General features: G+C 42.8%; 1 protein-coding gene across 1 annotated transcript; it reads right to left on the bottom strand.

The window, feature by feature from the left end:
• Positions 1–34: 34 nt before the first annotated feature.
• Positions 35–19,058, bottom strand: slc27a4 (solute carrier family 27 member 4). The gene is made up of 13 exons (XM_053516421.1): positions 18,725–19,058; positions 14,802–14,963; positions 10,662–11,056; positions 8,080–8,238; positions 7,922–7,991; positions 7,561–7,652; positions 6,972–7,081; positions 6,557–6,766; positions 5,335–5,461; positions 5,000–5,137; positions 4,503–4,667; positions 4,209–4,355; positions 35–3,891 (listed from the first exon to the last, which is right to left on the bottom strand). Exons 2-13 carry the CDS (start codon positions 14,960–14,962, stop codon positions 3,734–3,736), a joined length of 1,932 nt encoding a protein of 643 aa, XP_053372396.1. The 5' UTR covers position 14,963; positions 18,725–19,058; the 3' UTR covers positions 35–3,733.
• Between the last annotated feature and the right edge of the window lie 2,651 nt (positions 19,059–21,709).

Raw genomic sequence — 21,709 nt, forward strand, 5'->3', positions numbered from 1 at the left:
AACTATTAAAAAAAAAAAAAGCTTAACAACCAGAAGTTTATAGATTTTTTATTAATGTTGATTTTCTGATGCCAGGTTGTTTTTCTTCTGAAAACCTCAATATACAGCTAGTAAGAGACAAGAGGACTTCAGTGCGACGTGCACACCTCACACACCTCCCCCTACACACACACACACACACACACACACACACACACACACACATACAGAGCACTGTGCACAATCTAAACCAAAAACCCAACACACTGTGTTCCTTTTTTCTGAAACTAAAACGTTGTTCCTGAGCACCGCACGGAAAATTAGGAAACGCTGACGGCGGTCAGGAGAACGCTGACGCTCGCTGAGTTGATGGTTCGTTTCAAACGAGGGCTGTGACCACATTCCTGTTCCCCAGGTAACAGTTTTACTTGTTTTTAGTTTTCTTGGACCCAAAAATAACTGTTTATGCCGACCTCCACCCTCAATTAACATGCAAACCCCCCCTCCCTATACAAACCCTCCCCTCTCTATCTCCCATACACAACCCCTCTCTATACAAACCCCCCTCCCCTTACACACACCCCTGCCCTAACCTTAAACAACAACAACAAAAAAAAGTCAAGTTCAGTCACTTGTCCTGCTTGGTCCTTCATTACTTTGGAAAATCAAATAAAGAAAAAAAAAAGCCTATAAAATCAGAAGTGTGTGTGTACAGGGAGTGTTCCAGTAGCGTTCACACGGTACGCTGTTGAAGTCAGACCAACAGTTTCCAAAACAACAACTCATTTTTAACAATGGAATGAAAAAAAAAAAAAAACCACGCAAGGAATGAAGTGAAGCTGCCTTTCTGCTGATTTATATGTCTGCATTGAACCTGTCCCACTAGGGGGCGCCCTTGGGTGAATAAAATCAAATTAAACAGGAATGAAGACAAGCGTAAAAACTAAGACTTCTGTATTTCAGTGTAAGAAGAATAAAAGACCTCACGGGAGCAGGTTTGTGTTGAAGTAACGTTGTGTAAATCAGTCATATAGTGAGTTTTAGCAAACTGAGAGCGGCGCTGAGCGGCCAGTTTCATTTGAGGTTTTTCCCAAAGACATTTTTTTTCCTTTTAACGTAGCACAAAGGCTAACACATGCTATGTTTTTTTAAATGATGTTACACTGAAAAAGATAAAAAGCCACAGCAGGAAGATAAAAGTTTGAGTCAAAAACACCTCCGTGCCAATCAACCACCGGACGGACACACGCTTAGTTACACACAGTAACGTACTTCAACACAGAAATATAAATCAGCTCGGAGTGTTTTTATTTTTGGAATGAAGACTATGTTTTGGTCAGGTGATGCCATGCGCTGCCTCCTACAGGCCAGAACACGGAACTACAGTCTGATTTATTCTCCCTTTCTCTCTCTCTTTCAGATACATGTGACTAGACCCTCTTTTCAGCGCTGGCATTTCACAGCGTGGTGTGTGTTCTGACCCTAAACAGACACATAAGCTGCTCAACATGGAGTAAAAGATAAAAGACTGATATTTGAAGTGAGCTGATCCCCCTCCCCCTTCCTCAGTCTGACATTATGGTTGGAATGGCGTACGAGTTTTCCTCATGGAGTTGTTCACAATTCAGATTCACATGGTGGCGCTGTGACTCGGACCAGAGCCACGTTTCAGGCCCCAAGTATGCAGTAAATCTGAATCAAAACAAATCTTTTCAAAGGTGAAGTAAAGTGTAAAGACGCCTCGGCAGAGCTGCGCGACGACATCACTGCTTTCATAGGGCCGAAACACACACACAGAGACACACACACACACACACACACACATCAAGAACAGGAAATAAACCAGGAAACACAATTAACATAATTACCACCAGTCCAATCCATGACAATTAAAAGCAAGACAATGTTCTGAAAAATAAATAAGTGCAAAATTAAAATAAAATAAAATCACCACAGTTTAGACAGCAGAGTGCAAGATCAACTACTGATTATTTCCAAACATACTACTTAGTTTAATTTGAATAAATTAATTCATAACCCACATTCAGGTCTAATTTTAAACTTGGGAGTGTAAAAAAAACAAAAGACACATCAACTCTAACCTCCTGCGTAGCATTAGCACTAGCATTTCTGATCATTTTCCCTTTGTAATAAATAGTGACTCATGCTACAGCCGGCTGTCACATGCACTCGCGCCCACACACACACACACACACACACACACACACACACGACCACGTGTCACAGTCAAAATGAGGGATCTAACCCTGAGATGACGCTAGCGAGCAACAAATTCACGTTCCTTTTTAACGCATGTAGAGTCACGGATCGTTCTCTAGACGCTACGTTTTTTCGGGTTCCCCGCTTACACACTTAAGATCCTACCTGCACTTAGTTCCCGTTCGAGCTTATGTACGGGTGTAAAGCTGGAAGAGAATTAGCAAAGATGGCTGACGTTTCCCGGGAGTGTATGTAGCAGGTACGGTTAGTGCGCTTCGCTAATCTAACCCGAGAACGTAGCTGAGACAGAACAGATCCGATAACATGTGAATGACACACTGATCCCATCTTACATGTTGTTTAAGTGCAGCAACTAGTGTACATGAAACGGCAGATATGACAAGCCACGCCCACAAGTGACAAGGGTTATGTTGCAGCTCGTAATTCCCTAACTGGAAACCCGGAATCCCCAAGGCTGTAATTCCATGACTTGGTACAGACGTATCGCGAGTAAATATCGTTATGCATTATTACGTATATGATTATCAACACACACCTAGGAGTCGCACAGGATTTTTAAGAAAAGGTGTGTTTATGTTGTAAAAACGGAAATCTAGAGGAAGTGATGTGAAAAAGGGAGCCTACACAGGGTGCGTGAGACGGGTCAGGACAGAGACAAGTGTGTTAAAGCACGGCGCTCCATCTGATCGTCAGCCATGCTTCTGTGATTGAAAAGAACAAAGAGGCGAGTTAAACCGGATTCCCTTTCATCTTTCGTTTTTTTGCGTGAGGGGCGTGGCTACAAGTGCCACGCCCTCCCCGCAAAGCTGTGTAGAAATAGACATAAAACCTGACATACGTTCTCTTCTCACACACACACACACACACACGTGCACACAAACGCTTACACATGCTTTGACACACTGCCCCCTAGAGGTGTGTAAGAACAGCTCAGTAGCCAGGCGCGGTCGCGGGTCGCGACTCGCTCCTGCGCCGTGCACAGATGTTTCTACGATGCGAGTAATTAACTGTTTTATAAATACACGCTATTCTACAACTTAAATATTTTTGGTGCAGGTAAAGTTTAAAATAAATAGCGTCTGCAGGCGGAGTCACTTTCACGGCTGTCTGCTGCTCTTCTGTGTGTAGACAGACACGTGACGCGTATCGATTTGATTCCTCCGTTGAGCGGAAAGAGTTTCTTTTTCTTGGGTGCGTTTAAGGGTCTTAAACAAGGCGGCGTTGTGCGGAACAGGCCGATGAGGCGCGCGCTCTCACTCTCTCTCTCTCCTTGTGCCATAACGCATATCAGAGTGGGTGTGTTGTCCTGCGCATGGTAGGTCGAGGGCGGGGCACTGGGTAAGTCTTAACGGACGGATGGGTGGATGAACGAGCAAGCTGGGAGGTGCCGTGCTCCTGCTGCCCCTCACTGCGGTTGCTGAGGTAATGAGGGGGCGGGACGTTGAAAGGTTCCTAGGGAGGGGTTTGATGAGGGACGGTTGAGAAAGTGGGCGGAGTCAGCAGTGTTTTGTTTTTATACTTTTTGTTTCCCCGAGGCGATGCTGCGGTGAAGTTCGGCGTTCAGCTCCACGTAGCATCCTCTAGTGCAGTCCAGGAAGTAGAGCTTATCGGACACCACGTTCGGGTCGAATCCCTCGCGGCGTAGCTCCGTCTTCTGGAACTTGAAGGTTCCTACGGGAAGAAGAAACGCAAGAGGAGGAATGTTATAACTCATTCATGTAGCTATTCGATTCCAATTGGTCAGAAGGTGATAATTAATACAGTTATAACAGCGTTCTCTATGATGCGTTGTGGTTTCCATGGTAACTGGGACGTTTACAAAAGATGCTTTGCTGATGAACAGATTTATGAATCGCAGAGATGGTGAGGTTTCCCTATGCAGACATTTAATCACTTTTTATGGAAGGAGTTTCCAGTGTTTCCAGTGACTATGGTGTGTGTGTGTGTGTGTGTGTGTGTGTGTGTTTGAGAGTGAGATTATGGCTGACCTGTCTTGTTGACCTCAGGCAGGAAGCGCAGGAACACCGGGCGGGCGTAAGGGGGCAGCGCCTTCTCCAGCTCCCTGCTGAACTTTCCCAGGTCCGAGGTTTGATCCGGGTCTGCGATGGCCGCCATGCCGGCTTTACCCTCAGCGCCTGGTGAGGAACGACAGAAAGTTAAGAGTCCGATTTGAGAAAGAGGAAACTGGAGCTGTGGGTGCTTTAGTCATATAAAAAAAAAGAAAAGAAAAAAAGATAAAGAAGTAAAGAAAGGCAGCAGGAAGTCGAGGAGTCTCTCAGCACCTGGAACCTCCACACCGTACACCACCACGTCCTTCATGTCCAGCAGTCGGCTCAGCGTTCCCTCCACCTCGGTGGTGGAGACGTTCTCACCCTTCCAGCGGAAGGTGTCTCCCGTACGGTCTCTGAAGTACATGTAGCCGCACTCGTCCATCACCAGCACGTCTCCTGCAGAGGGACAGGAGAACCGTCTTACCGTCAGGCTGCTAAACACACGCTTCTCACAAACCATGTACGTACAACCTCAGAGATCTTCACTGTCTCTCATGGTTTCTGACCGTTTCTCAGGGTTCCTCGCAGTTCCTTTCTGCTACTTTATTCTCTCTTACAGTTCCTCATGGTTCCCCTTCCTTTTTAAACACTTCAGGAACTTTTACTATGCCTGGAGATCCCCCTATGGAACGCTTTATGCCACTGATGGAACTCTTAACACCTCGACCAGAAACTCTTTACACTTCAGATTGAGAAATGTTGAAGCTGTGCATTATGGGGGTGCTCACCTGACAGGTAGGCGCTGTCCCCTTTCTTAAAGACGCTCTGGGCGATCTTTTTATTGGTGGCGGATTCGTTAACGTAGCCGTCGAAGCGCCTCAGGGGGTCGTTCTGGATGATTCTGCCCACGAGCTGACCCGGCTCACCTGCAGGACACAGAGCCGAGGATTTAACGCCACTCTGACAGAACGTCTCCATCAGACCACGTGATCGCTCGTGAACCCACAACTACCTGTACTTTCTGTGTTCATTTCTTATCACATAACACTACCTGTGCATGTGGGAGGAGTTTCCAGAGACAAGTGATAAACAATCACAGGGGAAAACAAAAAAACACACCTACCTGGACCACACGGGATACACACTCCGTCAGGTCCCCTGATGAGCTCCATGGTCTCCTCGTTCACTCTGACCAGACGGATGGGGTAGACGAAGGGCAGGATGCGGCTGTTAAAGCCACACGCACCGGTCTACACACACACACACACACACACACACACATATATATATATATATATATATATATATATATATATATTAATCTTTAAATGGATGTAAAGAGACAATTAGGGCCCAAGCACTGTGACATCGGCCCCAAGTCGTCATAGTGTGTGAGAGTCCTCTTGTTCTTCTAACATTTTCTTTTACAGCATCCAGAGATCTTTGGGGTCCTAACAAGCTACAAAATGTTCTGAAAATCAGCCGACAGATTAGGATTCCAGAGAGTCTGGACGTATGCACATGAAAACTGGTACACATTTAGAGCTCAATGAGCTGCACAACTTTCTCACTGCACGTCCTGGACTATTTTAGGTTGTTTTTCAAACGCACCCAATGGAATTTAATATACCCCTCCTAGGGGACTTATATGGTTGCCAACAAACCAGGCCTGTGTGATCTAAAGACACTGAGGATGAAAAGTTCTCAAAGTTGATCTTTGATTTCTCAAGCCATGACGATGCCTTAAACTTATAACGAAAAGTGATTAATAACTTTTTGTGTGACATCACATCAACATCACATCACATGACTGCATTAGGGTCATAATGATATGTACCCATTAAATGCATGTGCCCACCGCGCCCGCTGTCTTTCTGGTGCACCCAGGTGTGTGCCCATGGGGCCGCTCGTTGTTGCTCGCAAATATATTTTTTTTACTAGCTGAGCTGTTACCATAGAAACCATATTAGAATGAGTGCATTAATATAAACCTGCGCTACTGCCAGAGCTGCTGTTATAGAGAATTAATCAACACTTTCTGACCAATCAGAATCCAGAACACAACATCTCAGTGATGTAAGCCGGGTTTCAGAGTCGAGTTCTGCAGCATAGAGCTTTTAGAACGTTCCGGATATCCATCATCTAAAAAGTGTCTAACACACACGCGCGCACACACATACACACACACACACGCACACACACACACACACACACGCCTACTCAGTCATTCCAAAATACATTAACTGGAAACCGGATTCCAGGAGAAGCATAATGCTTTGCGTTTGTGTGTGTGTGTGTGTGTGTGTGTGTGTGCCACACAGTTTCTTATCTCCCCTCCGTCTCACCTTGCTATCGAAGTTGCCGAGGCTGCAGTTACACTCGGTGGCGCCGTAGAACTCGGCGATCTGCGGGACGTTAAAGCGCTGGATGAACTCCTCCCAGATGGACTGACGCAGACCGTTTCCCAGCGCCATGCGCACGCGGTGACGCTTCTCCACATCCCGCACCGGCTGATTCAACAAGTAACGACAGATCTCACCGATATACTGCACGATCTGTGAGGGAGAGCGGGAGAGAGAGAGGAAGAGAGAGAGAGACAGTGTGTGTATGTGAGAGAAAGAAAAAAGAAATAAACAAGAGATTAATGTGTTTTGTATTTTTAGTTAAGACGCTCTGTAATAGAGGACACACAACTTGATCAGTGGAATATGGGAGGGAGGGAGGAAGGGTGTGTGTGTGTGTGTGTGGGCTGACTCTCACCGTGCAGTTGTATTTACTGCAGTCATCCCAGAACCTGGACGCTGAGAACTTCCTCTTGATGACGACAGTCATGCCATGGATCAGACACTGACCGACGCCCACAATGTTCCCTAACACACACACACACAACAAAATACAACATGTGAGTCTGGAATAATCAGGAAAACACACTGCAATGTACACTGAGCTGCGTGATGCGACGCTTTCCAACTGAAATAATAATAATATTTTTTTTAAAAAGCCACGCTGTGAAAAGTGAGAGGCCATGCACAGGCCACACCCACTTCAACTAAAACTGACAGCTACATTATAGGCCACACCTCCTCCACTTATATTAACAGAGTCTATGTCTCCTCCAATCAAACTGACAGAGGACACGCCTCCTCAACAAAGACTGATAGATACAAAGGCCACGCCCCCTTCTTTAATTAAGGCACATTGATGGAGGCCACGCCTCCTCACTGACAGATATCAGAGTTTCCTGGGAGAACCTGTGCAGCATAAGAGAACGAGTGAGTGAGAGAAAATTTAAAGTGTTCTGAGGAGGAAGTGACCTGGTTTACACACTTCCTGTGGAGCAGCGTCTCACCTGCTGAGTGATAAAGAGGGAGACAGTCGTACATCACGTCGTCTGACCGCATCCTGAAACCGTAATACACCAGAGCAGCCATACGGTAATACCTACAACACACACACACACACACACACACAAGGAGAGCGAGTGAGGGATAATCAGGACAATTATATTTTATTAGGATAAAAAAATAAAACCAAATTAAAATTTAAAGAAAATGGTCTGGAAAAGACAAGAACCAAAGAGAAAACATGAGACAAGACAAGAGACGATTAGAGAAAAGAACAGGAGCATGAGAAGAAGGAAAAGAATAGAAGAAGCGATGAGAAGAGCAGATAAGAGAAAGAGAGAGGAGAGACAGGGGGTATGTTTTTACCGGCTGTGGACGACGATCGCAGCTTTCGGCATTCCAGTTGTTCCAGATGTGTAAATGTAAAAGAGCCGATCTAAAGGGGAAGATCAGATCAGATCAGATCAGAATTCAGAAGCTCTAACACACCCAGACAAGCTCTCGCGTGTGATTGGCTGACGTACCGGTGAAGCCGCGCTGTGGGGGGGTGGGCTTGTGCGTGGGCGCGGCCTGGAGGAGGGGCTCTAACTGCTCGGTTCCCTGAGGCACTCGTTTGGGATCCCAGTCACCTGAACAGAAGAGCTTTACGCTTTTCCCCATGGAGCTGTGGACCTCAGACATCGCTGAGAGACACACAGACAAAGACGCGGGCAGACAGACAGGGAGACACAAATACTATAAGTACATATTCACAGATTCACCAGTGCACATGATATTAATGCATATTCAATAATCCTGACATTTTTTATTAAAGGTAATAGTAAATAGAATTATTTAATGATATTTAAAGACGTTCTGAAATTGACACTGAAAATCAAGAATTATTCATGATTTAACTCAAAAAAAAGAAGAAAAATTCTATGAAAAAATTACAACTTTAAATAGTAAATAAAAAGATTCAAAATGTCTCTCAATACTGAGATCCTGCTTCCTCCCTAATGATTATTTTGCTCAAACAGCCCGTGTTATAATTCTCTTACACCACCGCAGCTCTCCAACAATTACAACTTATTTATTAAAGATTGATATTGTCATACTCCTCATTATTCATTTACAGTTACATTTAAAGTGGAGTTCCTGTTCTCCCTTACGCTATAGGGGCTTACACACTCGTTCCTTCACCAGTCTCTCTTTATTCTCTCTTTCTTTAAGTTAATAAGACAAAATAAAAAACACAGCTTGTCACGTTACTTCGAGTTCCAGCTTCACCTCCGAGTGTTACACTGGAGACTCCTTACAAGAACACACATCTTACATAAACGCCTTACAGAAGTCCCTTCTCCTTACACCATGCGGTGTGTGTGCGTTACACATCCTCGTGAATGAGCTGTTGCTATGGAAACCGTAAGATAAACACTGCAACCTATGAAAATGCTGACTTGGTGAATGAAATCCAAATCGCCATTTCGACTTAAACACGTCTCTGCACGCTTCACATCACCAGGCACTCTTCCATGATTTTTATTTATTATTTATTTTACAAATCCAGAGTACCCTGCGGTGACTACCCGAGGTTAAGACATGGTGCGAGTTTCACTTCTCTCCTGCACTCCAGGATCATCAATGTCACAACCCTCTCTTACTAAATTTCCTCTCCCTCTCACCATGCTGGAAACAAGCGCTGCTTAAATCATAATCGTGATTATTCTGATCAACGCTATTCGAATCAAATCCCGTCAATATTCAAATTCTGATCAAAATGATTTAACATCTCACTTCTAAAACACATTTATTCAGTTTATTTATTTTTTTAATTGAACTTTAAATTTACTTTACATTTATTTAAACCAATTTGAAAAAGTAAAAAATAAATAAATAATAATATTTAATAAATGTATAATTTATTTGATACTTATAAATTAAAGAAATCTTAAAGTGAGAAGCTTTTTGTTCCCTGGATTTTAGCAAAAATAACATTCAAGATGTCCAATGTTTAAATAAACTTTTTAAATAAATCATTCAATACTCAGTTGTTAAGTTCACGGTCATTGTACATTCAGGCATTTGGCAGACGCACTTACGCAGAGCGATGTACATTTTACTCTCATTATACTTATTTCTATCTTATATTTTATCTGCTAGTTGTTGGAAAGAAAAATCATTATTATAAATAAATTCTGATTAGGCGTACAGCCTTACTGGAGATGTGACTCCCAAATACACACTTCTCAGCTTCTCACACACGCATGACTGCACACACCAGGTCTAACGAGATAATTAGCAAATCCTTAACGAGTCAGATCAGGTGTGTGATTCTTGACAGTGAAACACACACCACACGTAGGCTTTAATTAATATAAGTAATTAATCCTTCGGGTACATTAATACTATTTCAAAACAATTGGACCCATTAACACTTTTACATCTGTTTCACATCCGTTAGCTAGAGATTAGACTGAAGGGGGCGCTGTTGCTCCTATGGCATTTTTCTCCTTTCCAAACTAACTCTTTATACTTTTTACTATTTATTTTAGATTTTATATTTATTTTTGGAATTGATTCAATACATTGATTATTTATTTAAGTATTTATGCGGTCGTTCATCTTTAAAGCACCTGTGTGTATGTACTTAGATTTCATATAATTCATATCATAATTTAACAGATTTATACACATGTAGGACAGAAGGATTTAATGCGCAATGTGTTTATACTTTTTCTTAATTCTGTATAATTAAACACTGAGCTCTAACAAATAAATAAATGTAATAAAATAATAAAAGTCTAATTTTGTTCGATTAATGATGGTGTCTATTTTAAATTGTAAATTAGCACCGAGTGTACTTTGTCTTATTTTACATCTTAAATTTAAATTTATAGGTTAATGTCTCTGAAGGAACACTATAATTCCTATATTCCCTGAATGTATAAAATAATTTTTAAGATTAAGAACATAAAAATGTAAACTGCTGTAAATGTAAACAAGAAATGCTAAGAATTAAAGGCTTAAATATATAGATAACATTAACGTAAAGAACGGTAAAGCTGTGGGTTATTCTAAATCTGCCTGATTGATGGAAATCATCTCGGGCGTTTCTGCTCCTCACCGTCGGTCAGCTCGCTGCCGAACACCACGGCTTTGGCGTTGGAGATGTGGACGCAGTGCACCAGGGCCTCCAGACGCAGGTTGAAGTTGATGAGCGCCGCCTCGATGCCGATCTTGGCCATGCCCAGCCAGAGACCCACGTACTGAGAGCGGTTCTCCATGAACAGAGCCACCACGTCGCCCTCCCTGAAGCCGCGCTCGTGTAGCAGGTTGGCCACGCGGTTCGAGTACTCGTCCAGCTCCCTGAAGCTCCAGCGCTCGCCCGTGCCCTCGAAGATCAGCGCCGTCTTGTCGCCGTACTTCTGTAGCGTCTCGGCGAAGATCTTGGGGATGGTGTTACGCTGGCGCAGGTGTCGCTTCACGTTCAGTTTCACCTTCAGCAGCACCATGGCGGCGCTGTGGAGACGAGCGAGGGGAGAAGGGATCAGAGGCGAGTTTATCTTTACATAGTGTACAACAGAGTCTGTAACGTATACGGAGTTAAAGTAAGCTTTAAAATAAAATCACGATGATGCATTCAGACAGTGAAGCGGATCGTGCAAAATTAATTTATTAATAAAAACTTTCCTGTGATGTCGAAAAAATATATAAAATCTTGTCTTGGACTTCTCGAACTTTAAATCCTAAAGCAGGTCGTTTGTAGAAATGTCCAGGAGAAAACAACACATATCTAACATTTCTTTCTCTAGGGCCGGGGACATACAATACCCTGTTTTAACGTGTATTTTGAATACGGAGAAGTTGTGCATGTCCTTGCCTACGAATGTATTTTCTTTCTAAAAAAAGAAAGAAAAAACAAAAAACCCCAAAAGAATGTCAAGGAGTTGTGATCCAATATTTTTGTCCAACAAGATGCTCTGGTTGCTTTTGTCACCTGGATAATGAAATGTTGAAATAATGGTTGTAAAAATGGGCAAATTTGCACACTTTCATTTACATGACATGGAAATAAAAAAAAAAAACATAAATCCAGATTTAAATGTGTTAACAAGAAGCGAGTAGTTTTTCGAGATTTTACTTCCTGTCTCTCCGCCCCTGAATCCAGCCCTCCATACTGTGCTCTTTACGCGCTCCTCTGTAGTGGTCCTGCTTGCTCAAATACGCCCTCTGCAGGCTGCAGACTCTATAGCAGGTGCCGTCACTGAGGACTTTCTCACTCTGATCTTAATAAATTGGTCGCAGACCGAGCACGTCTGGAGAACGTCTGAAGCTTCTCGACACCGTCTCTGATAAACTCTGCTCGCTGTGTGTGTGTGTGTGTGTGTGTGTGTGTGTGTGTGTTCATTCGGGCAGCGGAAGCTAAACTGAAGTGCTAAGCCCCTGTGTATACATGCTACTATGAAACATTCTAGAATATTCTAAAAGGGTCTCCAACAGTCTGGAAAATTCTTGTTCTTTTCTCAGCACTGAATCTACCTGGAATGTTCTAGAAACGTTTCCTTATTTAGTGGAAGGTTCATACAATGGAGAAATAACTCTCTCTCTCTCTCTCTCTCTCACTCCGTCCGCTAGTAACAGGAAAGATTAGTTCCACAGTGTTACTGACACGATGATGTTGTTTAAGGAGAAATGTGTCATGTGACATGTATGGAAGGAGTCTACAGTGTCAATAAGTTTATTCTCTGGTAAAACAGCACGTTGATCCCATAGCTGTGTGTGCGTCATCTCCGCGTCCTGATCGTTGTGACACATGGCTGGTGTTTTATTGGAGGAACGAGTCGAACCTGTCTGCGTTTCCGAACGAATCTGCTGCAGCGTGTTCAGTTTCTCCAAATTCTGTAGAACAAGGCGGGGCTGATTAACAGGCCCGAGTGAAACCCCTTTAATCCCCCAGGCTGCAGGACGCAGTACAGCGAGGAACTACACCGGCACGACAAGAAAACAAACCGGAGGACATGTGTAAAAGTAAGTGTCCCCTCTTTTAATTCTGTGTTTTTGTGTAAAAATGTAATAAAAATCATCTGATCGAGGCAGGTCTCAGTATTAAATAAATCAACCTCAGATCAACAACTTTTTCCCCTTTGTTTTGTTTAACAAGAAAAAACAAACCCGTGGGCAATACCCCCATAGTTCACTGGCTTGTAGATTCACATTTGGCAGCAATAACTTGAAGTAGAACTTTGGTCTTTCTCATGGTTTTTGGTCCGTTCCTCTTTACAGCATTGCTTCAGTTCATGGAGGTTTTTTAGGAATTTGCTTATGCACAGCTCTCTTAGACTGAGGTCTGGATTTTGACTCAGCTACTCCAAAACCATAATTTGTTAATTTTTCAGCCTTTTTTTGGTATTTTTCCCTTAATTTAGTCGTGTCCAATTCCTCCCCATCACTAGGGGGCTCCCACATTAAGGCCACTACGAGCACTCAGTCATTAGAGCCAAAGACTACAATCACGTGTTTCCTCTAAACAAAGTGACGCCAGTCGACCTTTTTAAACCACGTGAGGGCGGAGTTACACACTCGGAGGACAGCGCTATCCGCTCTATCCGCTCCGTCCGCTTGCGTGAGCTCACAGACCCTTCTGATTGGCTGTAGAGCCGTGATTAATGTGGGAGCACGAGTACCCTCTGAGAGAGCTCGGCCAATCGGCTCTTTCTAGACCTACGGCTGCGAGAGGTTACAGCATCACCCGGGAATCGAAATCGCGATCTGCGGACAATAGGGTGAGCACTTTACCACTGCGCCATTTGGGACCCAATTTCAACCAAGCTTTATCTGTCAGACAGACGGCCTTACATTCGCCTCTAGAATACTCTGGTACACAGAGGAGTTCATGGTTGATTTAGTGACTGGCAGGTACGCAGATCCTGTGGCTGCAAATCATCACCCCTTCACCGCCGTGCTTGGCCGTGGGTATGAGGTGCTTCAGCTGAAATGCTGTTTGGTTTTTACTAAACGTGGCAGGGGGGATTAAGGCCAAACAACTCCACTTGGGTCTCATCTGTCCATAGAACATTGTTCCAGACATCTTGTGGTTTGTTCAGATTCAGTTTTGTGAACCTCAGTCATTTTCTTTTTAGACAGAAGAGGTGAGACAGAACATGCTCAGTGAGGCCTGTAGGGTCTGAGGTGTAGCTCTTGTTTTTTTTTTATTTCTCTGACCTTGGGGTAAATGTGCTGGGAATTCCCCTCCTGGGATAATGCTTTTCACTCGTGAACAAACTTTCTCAATGTAGGATGTTGAACTCCAAGGAACAACCGTTTCCCTAATACCATTGCTTACGTCTTCCCCTCTTGTCACTGTGTTAACACACACCTGGGTGCTCCATGAGAGCTAACTGCCAAAAAGTCTCTTATAGAGGTCTGCACACCAGATGATGATCAGTTAATAAAGGGCTGATGATTAGCAGCACCTGGCTGCAACTTACTCTCTTAAATCCCATGGAAACAGCAAGGGGGCAGTTAGTATTGCCCACATAGTTTTTTTTTTTCTTGGCTTCATTTTTGTCAAATCAATAATGGCACTGTAAAAAACGTTTCGTCTGAGGTTGTGTTCTCGCTACGATCCGATGATTATTATTAAAAAAGGGGGGCACTAACTTTTATACATGACTATCACGACGTGACATGGACGAGACATTACTGGGTTTCAGAAGCGTCAAACTATTGTCTTGCATCCAGTAGAGAAAACAACTAGGGAGAAGCTGAAATGAGTGGCATTAAGGTTAAGAACCACTTGTGAGTGAGACTCATCAGACGGGGCTTCAGTCTGTTGGGGAGCATAAAGACTGGACTTTATAGCCATGGCAAAAGGTCATGTGACCTGATGATGAGTCCAGATTGAGCCTATTCCAGAGTGATGGGCGTGAACAAATGGGCGTGTCAGGGTAGGAAGGGAAGCTCATGAAATTATGCGTAGTGCTTTTCTCTCTCTAACAGAAATAAATAAATAAATCTTAGAAATAAATCAAATAAAGTTGTTATTATTAAACCTATAGGTTTAGTTCTAGTGGAGTTTTTTTTTTTTTTAAATCAAAGCTAAATACAGTGGTGTGTGTGCAGGACGTTTCTCATCATCATCCAGCTCTAGAGTGTGTGTTCATGCTTCATTCTGACTGGAAGATGTTTATAATGATGATGATAATGAATTATTAAGTATATCATTTTCCCCATCCGGGTCACATGATGAGACTGTGGCACTCACTGCAGGTCTCGGCCGATGGTCTTCATGAACACACGCAGCGAGTGCCATCCTCCGGTTCCCAGGAAGAAGATGAGGGAGGCAGGGAGAACCTGAAACCAGGGCAGAGCCAGGACCAGCCTGAGCACGAAGAGCAGGACGGTGGTACACGCCAGCCGCAACATCCTACACACACACACACACACACACACACACACACACACACACACACACGTCAAATAATTGAAACATACAATTTGTATCCCACAAAACGAAATATTTTATGTACGCAATTTATTCTACTTCTCCAAAAAAGGTTTTTAACTGAAAGGGGTGGAATTTCTTGTTTTTTTTTAAGTCTAATAATTAGTGAAAAAAAAATTACTGTTGCAAAGGTCCAGCAGAAAAGGTTTACATTAAATTAGCTGCTTTTAATCAGAGTTTGTAATTTGAATTTTTCACTGAGACATCATTTATCCCGATATCAATATTATATGAGTCCAGCGTCCTAAACACAGACGCGAGGTCATAATCATAAAGTTAATCAGCACTTCAGTAATAAAATAACCGACAGGAGTAATACTCTGAGCAGGAACACGGCGGTGCGCGCTGATAACCTGCACAATAATACAGAGAGGCAAAAAGATAATGCAGAATGTGAACCTATGATGCTGATGAGACACGAGTGGAACATGATCCTTGACCTTTAACCTGCGCTATAAACTCAGTAGGGTAAGAGTCAAGGCCCACGTCTCGCGTCTCCTCGTCACGCTCATCAATTAAACACGCGGAGGATTTTATTACCTAATTTCTCCTACACACACTCACGCTGTCTATGGGATTTCAACACTCTTTCTTCTGTCTTTAGGTGACTTTCAGGTTGCCATGGTTACGCTGCTACGCTACAGGACGTGCACATCAGACGCAATCGATCTTGAGAATAGTCATTTCAGACAGGTTTTTTTAAATCTCAGAAACTAATGGTTTCCTTGGACCACCTGCAGAACCTCTAAGGCACGCATACAAAGATAACGCCCAAATAAATCACTCACACACACACTCACACATGTGACCACAGATCAGATCGTCTTCATACTAATTATTCTATAAAATTACTAAAGTTTTCACTGAGCATCAGCAGGGTCCTGTATGTTTGTTTAACGCTTTCATGACATCAGCGTTAGAGATCCCAGGTTTTTCTTTTCCTGATACCGAGACCCTGAGCTTCAGCCGACACCGACACTCACCCCATAGTGCTTTCTTAAAAATTTCCTTCACTCGCTTATAAATAATAAAATGTATTACATAAATATAGTACAGTATAATATAATAAAAACAATCCTAACGAACCCAAACCCAATTCCGATCAGGATTCAATATTAGATCCACTGCCTGTATAGTGAGACGTCTTCCTGCTTCTAAAACAAAACACACACTTACATCCTTCACCAAAGGTCATGTGACAAAAGGCTACAACACAATTTTTTTTATTACAGTTGCATCATATGATGCTTCAGATTCGCACAGACTGACTCACGCAGCTACAAAATAATACACATTGTTTTTAAATATTCGTTCGTGTTGTAGAAATGAAGCTTTTTACAGAATATCGTTTCAACATATTTCTGCCGTTTATTCTCTCAGCGAGACGTCCTGCTGCTTTTAAATCACGTCACAGCAAATTTCATCAAAATCTTCACCATTAGAGACATCGAGACACTGACTGAGACACAGCTTGTTTTTATAAGTTATATTCAAATATACAGGCATAGACGTTTCTAAAAATACACATTAATTATAGATATTGTTTATTTTATGATAAATCCATTTGTTGCTAACTTTGATGGTAATTAAGTATCAGTCACTCTGTCTGTTATGAACCCGTTTTAGTGGACAGGAAACGCATCTTCCTCTTCATCAACTGGTCTATGAACCCAAGTCATATGGCTGTTTGTTAATTCTGAGGTCTGGCTCAAGAGAGACGAACAGATAACAGTTTGTGGGAGAGTGTCACAATCACACGTGTTTCCTGGAAAGATCTCAGCTCTCACTGACGCTGAATGATTTCTGGCAGCAACAAGTTTCGTTTCGGGAGCAGGGTGCCAATACTTTAACCTCACTAACCGGTACTAAAATACAACATGAAGTATACAACGAGTCTTGTTAGTCTGTCGTGTTGAATCATGAACCGTGCACTATTTTGGATGTAGGGCACTTGGTAGGGTGTAGCTGTAGGCTGTACACAGTGAACAGGAAGTGAGCGGAGATTCAGATCAGGTACAGACTCGCGCTCACCAGTGGGGATGAGGCCATGTTTCTGTAGACCTGCAGGAAATCACCAGCATGAACATCCTGCGCTGGTGTAAACATGCACGTGGACGTGATCGCACCAGAGCGGAGACACGCCCCTGTAACTCGGACACTCGGGACATTGAGACTGGGTTCCCATGGCGTTCACGGTGCTACCTGATCCAACGTCTGAAAAACGTTAGCTCTTTAAATTGTACACCTGTCCAGTTGTACCTACTGACCCCGCCCAAGGGTGTAGGGTTCCACACAGACACATGTTAAAGGTGCAGTGTGTATTTACACTCCCAGAAGAAAATGCTTCTAAACTCTACCTCACTTTTCTTGCATAAGCGTACACATACCTTTGACCTAATCTGTACCTCTTACCTGGTAGTGTTTATGGTGTTTTGTGGGCGTGGCTAAATGTAAATCAATGTGAGCATGAGCACCCTTAATAAATTACATCTGATTGGCGTTTACAGCCACACTTACATCTAATAATCACACACACACACCTGATAACCACACAAAAAAAACATTCTGGGAAACATGTGCTCTCTCTCTCTCTGTGTGGATAAAGGGCACTATTTAGGGCATAGGGCACCATCATACCCCAAGTAGTCATCGTATATAGTGAGCAGGCTTACTTTCTCATACGAGCGATACACAGCGCTGCCTTCAGGACTTTCGCAGAAAGTTTGTGCTCACATTTTTTATTCATTAATCAGCAACAAGAACTGAACAGCTAAAGCTGCCTCTTTAATCTCACATTCTGCTGTTGACGTCACGCTCTTATTGAGCTTTATTTACTGACACTCACCAAAGTCATAAAGTCAGGGTTTAAAAGAACATTCCTGAGTTACGACACGGCGGTGGTGATGAGACCCGACATGATGTAGTGACAGACGGGACTGTCTGATTGAGCAACTCACCCTTTCACTCGGATAAATTCACCAAGCAAGTAAGAAATGGATGCGAGACTGCTTTTTATACATTATTGGAACTGTTTTTACAGTCACAGCTGGTAAAGACGGGACACGAAAACAATCAATCAATCAACCACATGCTCCAGGATATAATCAGTGTTTGATATAAAGCAGTATAATAAACTGTTTAATGACAGTGAGATAGACAGATACATGGAGGGGTACAAGGATAGAGACAGACAGGTAGACAGACAAGTAGACAGATGCTCTGTTTATCCCAAGGACTAATTCAGTAATTCACCTGAACCTAACAACAAACACTAAAGCAAAAAGAAATCACGCCATCATTGACCAAGACATCATCTTTACGACCGCCGTCACACTTTACGGTAAGACCCTGTCTCCGGAGCGACGCGCTCAATGCGGAAGAGCGAACCGCCTTAACACCAACCAGTAACGAACAACATTAATAACACGAGGTGTTTATTTAGAGAACCTTTTCTTCCCCACCAGAAGTGATGTTTGAGCTCTGGATCAGAACTAATGAATGAGATTAGACTCAGAGATGAGCGTTAATGACAGTAATGAGCGCCACACACACACACACACCGCGTGCACGCGGGAGCAATGAATAATACATAACGCAGAGAGGGGAATAATAATCATCATCATCATCATCATCATCATGTATTCTGTGGTGATCGTATGATTTTTGTGAGGTAAACAGGTCACCTGGGGGTCTCGGGTCCGTCCGCAGTGTGGAAGCGCCTCCTTCTCCTGATCAGCTTAGAACCAAACCTCTACTCTCCCTCTCGCGTGGTTTTACTCCTTTTTTATTTAAATATCAGTTCCGGTGAATCATCCGCGCGCTGAGATCCGTCTCCGTTTCACGTGCTCCATTATGATTATTATTATTATTATTATTATTATTAATTATTATTTTTAAACGTGTTTATTTGTTGAGAAGGCGGATGGACCGGAGCTCGCGGGGATTCAGGATGACCTTACCGCTTTCTCAGCTAAACCCGCTCTTCCCTGTTCGCAGGCGCTAAGCGCTGAGTGACAGCCGTGCCAACCAATCGCGTCCGTGATCGCGCGTGACGTCACGCAGATGAGGGCGGCGCTTCGGTGTGAGACAGCGCGCTCACGGGCTCCGTCCCAAACCGTGATAACATTATCCGTGATAAAACAATCCACATCATCGTGATGCGTGATATTTTGCCACAACACCTACAGTATATCCATATCTATATATACACACTTGTATTTGTCGCTTTCTATACACATATCTATATAGATGCACAATTTGAAGATAATTTATGTACAAAGACCGACTTGTACACCTACGCCGTATATAGTGCTGTATGTGTGTGTGTGTGTTGTTGGGACTGAGCCAGGATTTCACTGCAGTGCTGTGAGGTGTGTAAAGTGTCAGAAGCAGCAGGGCGGAGGAGCTGCGCAGTGTCGTACCACTCCAACACGCGACCACGTGTTTATGAGCGTCAAGTCTGCACAAGGGTTTGCGCAGGAGAGGGGCTGCGCAGGAGAGGGGCTGCAGAATTGCGCATAAAAAGCTCTATACGCTGGTACTGTACTGTATGGTGAGGCCAGAAGTTTGTGTACACCTGATCATCATCATCACACGCATAAGTGGTCCTTCTGAAACATGTTTCCACAAAGCAGGAAGAACAGAATGGTGTAGAATGTTTTAGTGTAACCTTGTAGTAGCATTACAAATTCCCATCACCAGGTAGAAGAATATATCCTGGAATCTTGAACCATTATTACGGCTCAAGCTCTCCGACATTGGCCCTATCACGTTATAGAGGGACTCCCTAAGAGTTAGGGTTAGGATAGGATATACTCCCTGGGAGTTTATTCAATGTCAAGCACTATGACACTGGATATACTCGTCCTAGGGTATTTATATAATCAGCATCAAACCAGGCCGGTCTGATCTCATGACATTGCAGATGTTTGATATCTCAAGTGGTTCAGCCACAAATATGCCTTAAACTTCTGCCGAAAAATTGGCTAATAGCTTCCTGTGTGAACTTCCTGGGTTTTTCTTCAGCGTCAGGGCCTTTTGGAGGCCTTAACATGCTCAAAGGGTCATGAAGATCAGCGCACAGGTTGGAATTAGCTCCCTTTAGGATGCCTGAGCAGCTGGGCCCTGGGCGTGGCAAAGGGGCTTGCATGTATGCATGGAAATATTTATATCTCATTGAGTTAAAGATCTCAGCCATGTCATGGGCTCTATTAAACAGGAAGTCAGTTATTTTGGGTTGTTAGCAAAACACACCCAATACAATTTAATATACTCCTTCTAGGGTATATATATATATATATATATATATATATATATATATATATATAAATATATATAAATATATATATATATATATATATATATATATATATGTGTATGATTGTCACCAACCTGGGTATATATAATCTCTATTATCGAGAACTCAAAATTGCGAAGAAATTTTTTGATAGCTTAAATGGTTCATGTGCCCAATCATTGTTGCTTTGCAACTACATATACAATTATTATTAAAGAGAGTTAACTGATTGTCATGGTGGTATAGTGGTTAGCACCTCAGTGCCACGGGTTCGATTCCCACCTCAGGTTTGACACATCTCCTGTTATCTCCTGTTCATCAGGGATGATCTGATCATTCTGATTTATACACATTTCTATAATTTTCTTTTGATTCTGTAAAGCTGCATTGCCATAATGACCGTTGTTAAAAGCTCTATAGAATTAAAATGGCATGTTCTCCTTGTGCTTGGTGAGTTTTCTCCTGTTTTCTCTCACAGTCCAAAGACATACAGATTAGGCTAACTGGCATTCCCAAATTGCCCAGTGTGTGTGCCCTGTGATGGATTTGCACCCACTTTGGGGTGTACTCCCGTCTCATGCCCTAAGTCTCCTGGGATAGGCTCCACTCTCATGACCTTGTTTACAGGATAAAGTGGTATAGACGGTGAGTGAGTGAGTGAGTAAACTAAAACCTAACCCATATTGATGACAAACTCGATTTTGTAATTAAATATTTCCTGGAACACACATGCCCGGTTTATACGGACTAACAATCATGTCAAGAATTGAATTCGTTAATATTTCAATCCTGTCACAACCTCACAGCTCCAGTTGTGTGGTCATGTCATCTCTGGCTTCTCTCCAAAAACATGACGGTAGTTGGACAGTGAATTTTCCCAGGTGTGAACCTATATACAGTATGTGTGTGTGTGTGTGTGTGTAGTGCTCCAAGATGTCTCATCATCACAGTACATTAATAACATTTGTTGTTGTCTTTTTAGACTTGCCTGTAGATCTACACCTGTAATAATGTTCCAGTGAACGTGAGAATTGTATGTAATTAGGGCTGTTTATAGCGGTTTTTGTTTTGTTTATTAAATGTACTTTTCTTACTTCATAGACGATTCCTTCATGTGATTGATGTTGATTGTGATTGATGTTAGCTAGAACCTGCAAATATTCTTCTTGTTTTGCTTTAAGTAATACAAGGACAATATTTCATTTGGCTTTGTGTTTGTGTGGTTTGAAAAACAGTCATGATGACAAACATAAAAAACACTCAGAGAGAGAGAGAGAGAGAGAGATAGAGAGAATGAGCTTTAACATAAAGCATTTCTAGATAAGAATGAGAGATTATTTCAGGCTGCTATCAGTTGGATAGATGACATTAT

Source organism: Clarias gariepinus, chromosome 17 (assembly GCF_024256425.1).
Source record: "Clarias gariepinus isolate MV-2021 ecotype Netherlands chromosome 17, CGAR_prim_01v2, whole genome shotgun sequence".
In the NCBI taxonomy this organism is placed as follows: domain Eukaryota; kingdom Metazoa; phylum Chordata; class Actinopteri; order Siluriformes; family Clariidae; genus Clarias; species Clarias gariepinus.

Coding starts and splice junctions, on each gene's coding strand:
- slc27a4 (XM_053516421.1), bottom strand. CDS start 14,962: ATGTTGCGGCTGGCGTGTACCACCGTCCTGCTCTTCGTGCTCAGGCTG. Junction 7,653..7,921: donor GCGATCGTCGTCCACAGCCG/GTAAAAACATAC, acceptor TGTGTGTTGTAG/GTATTACCGTATGGCTGCTC. Junction 5,138..5,334: donor GTGTATCCCGTGTGGTCCAG/GTAGGTGTGTTT, acceptor TGTGTCCTGCAG/GTGAGCCGGGTCAGCTCGTG.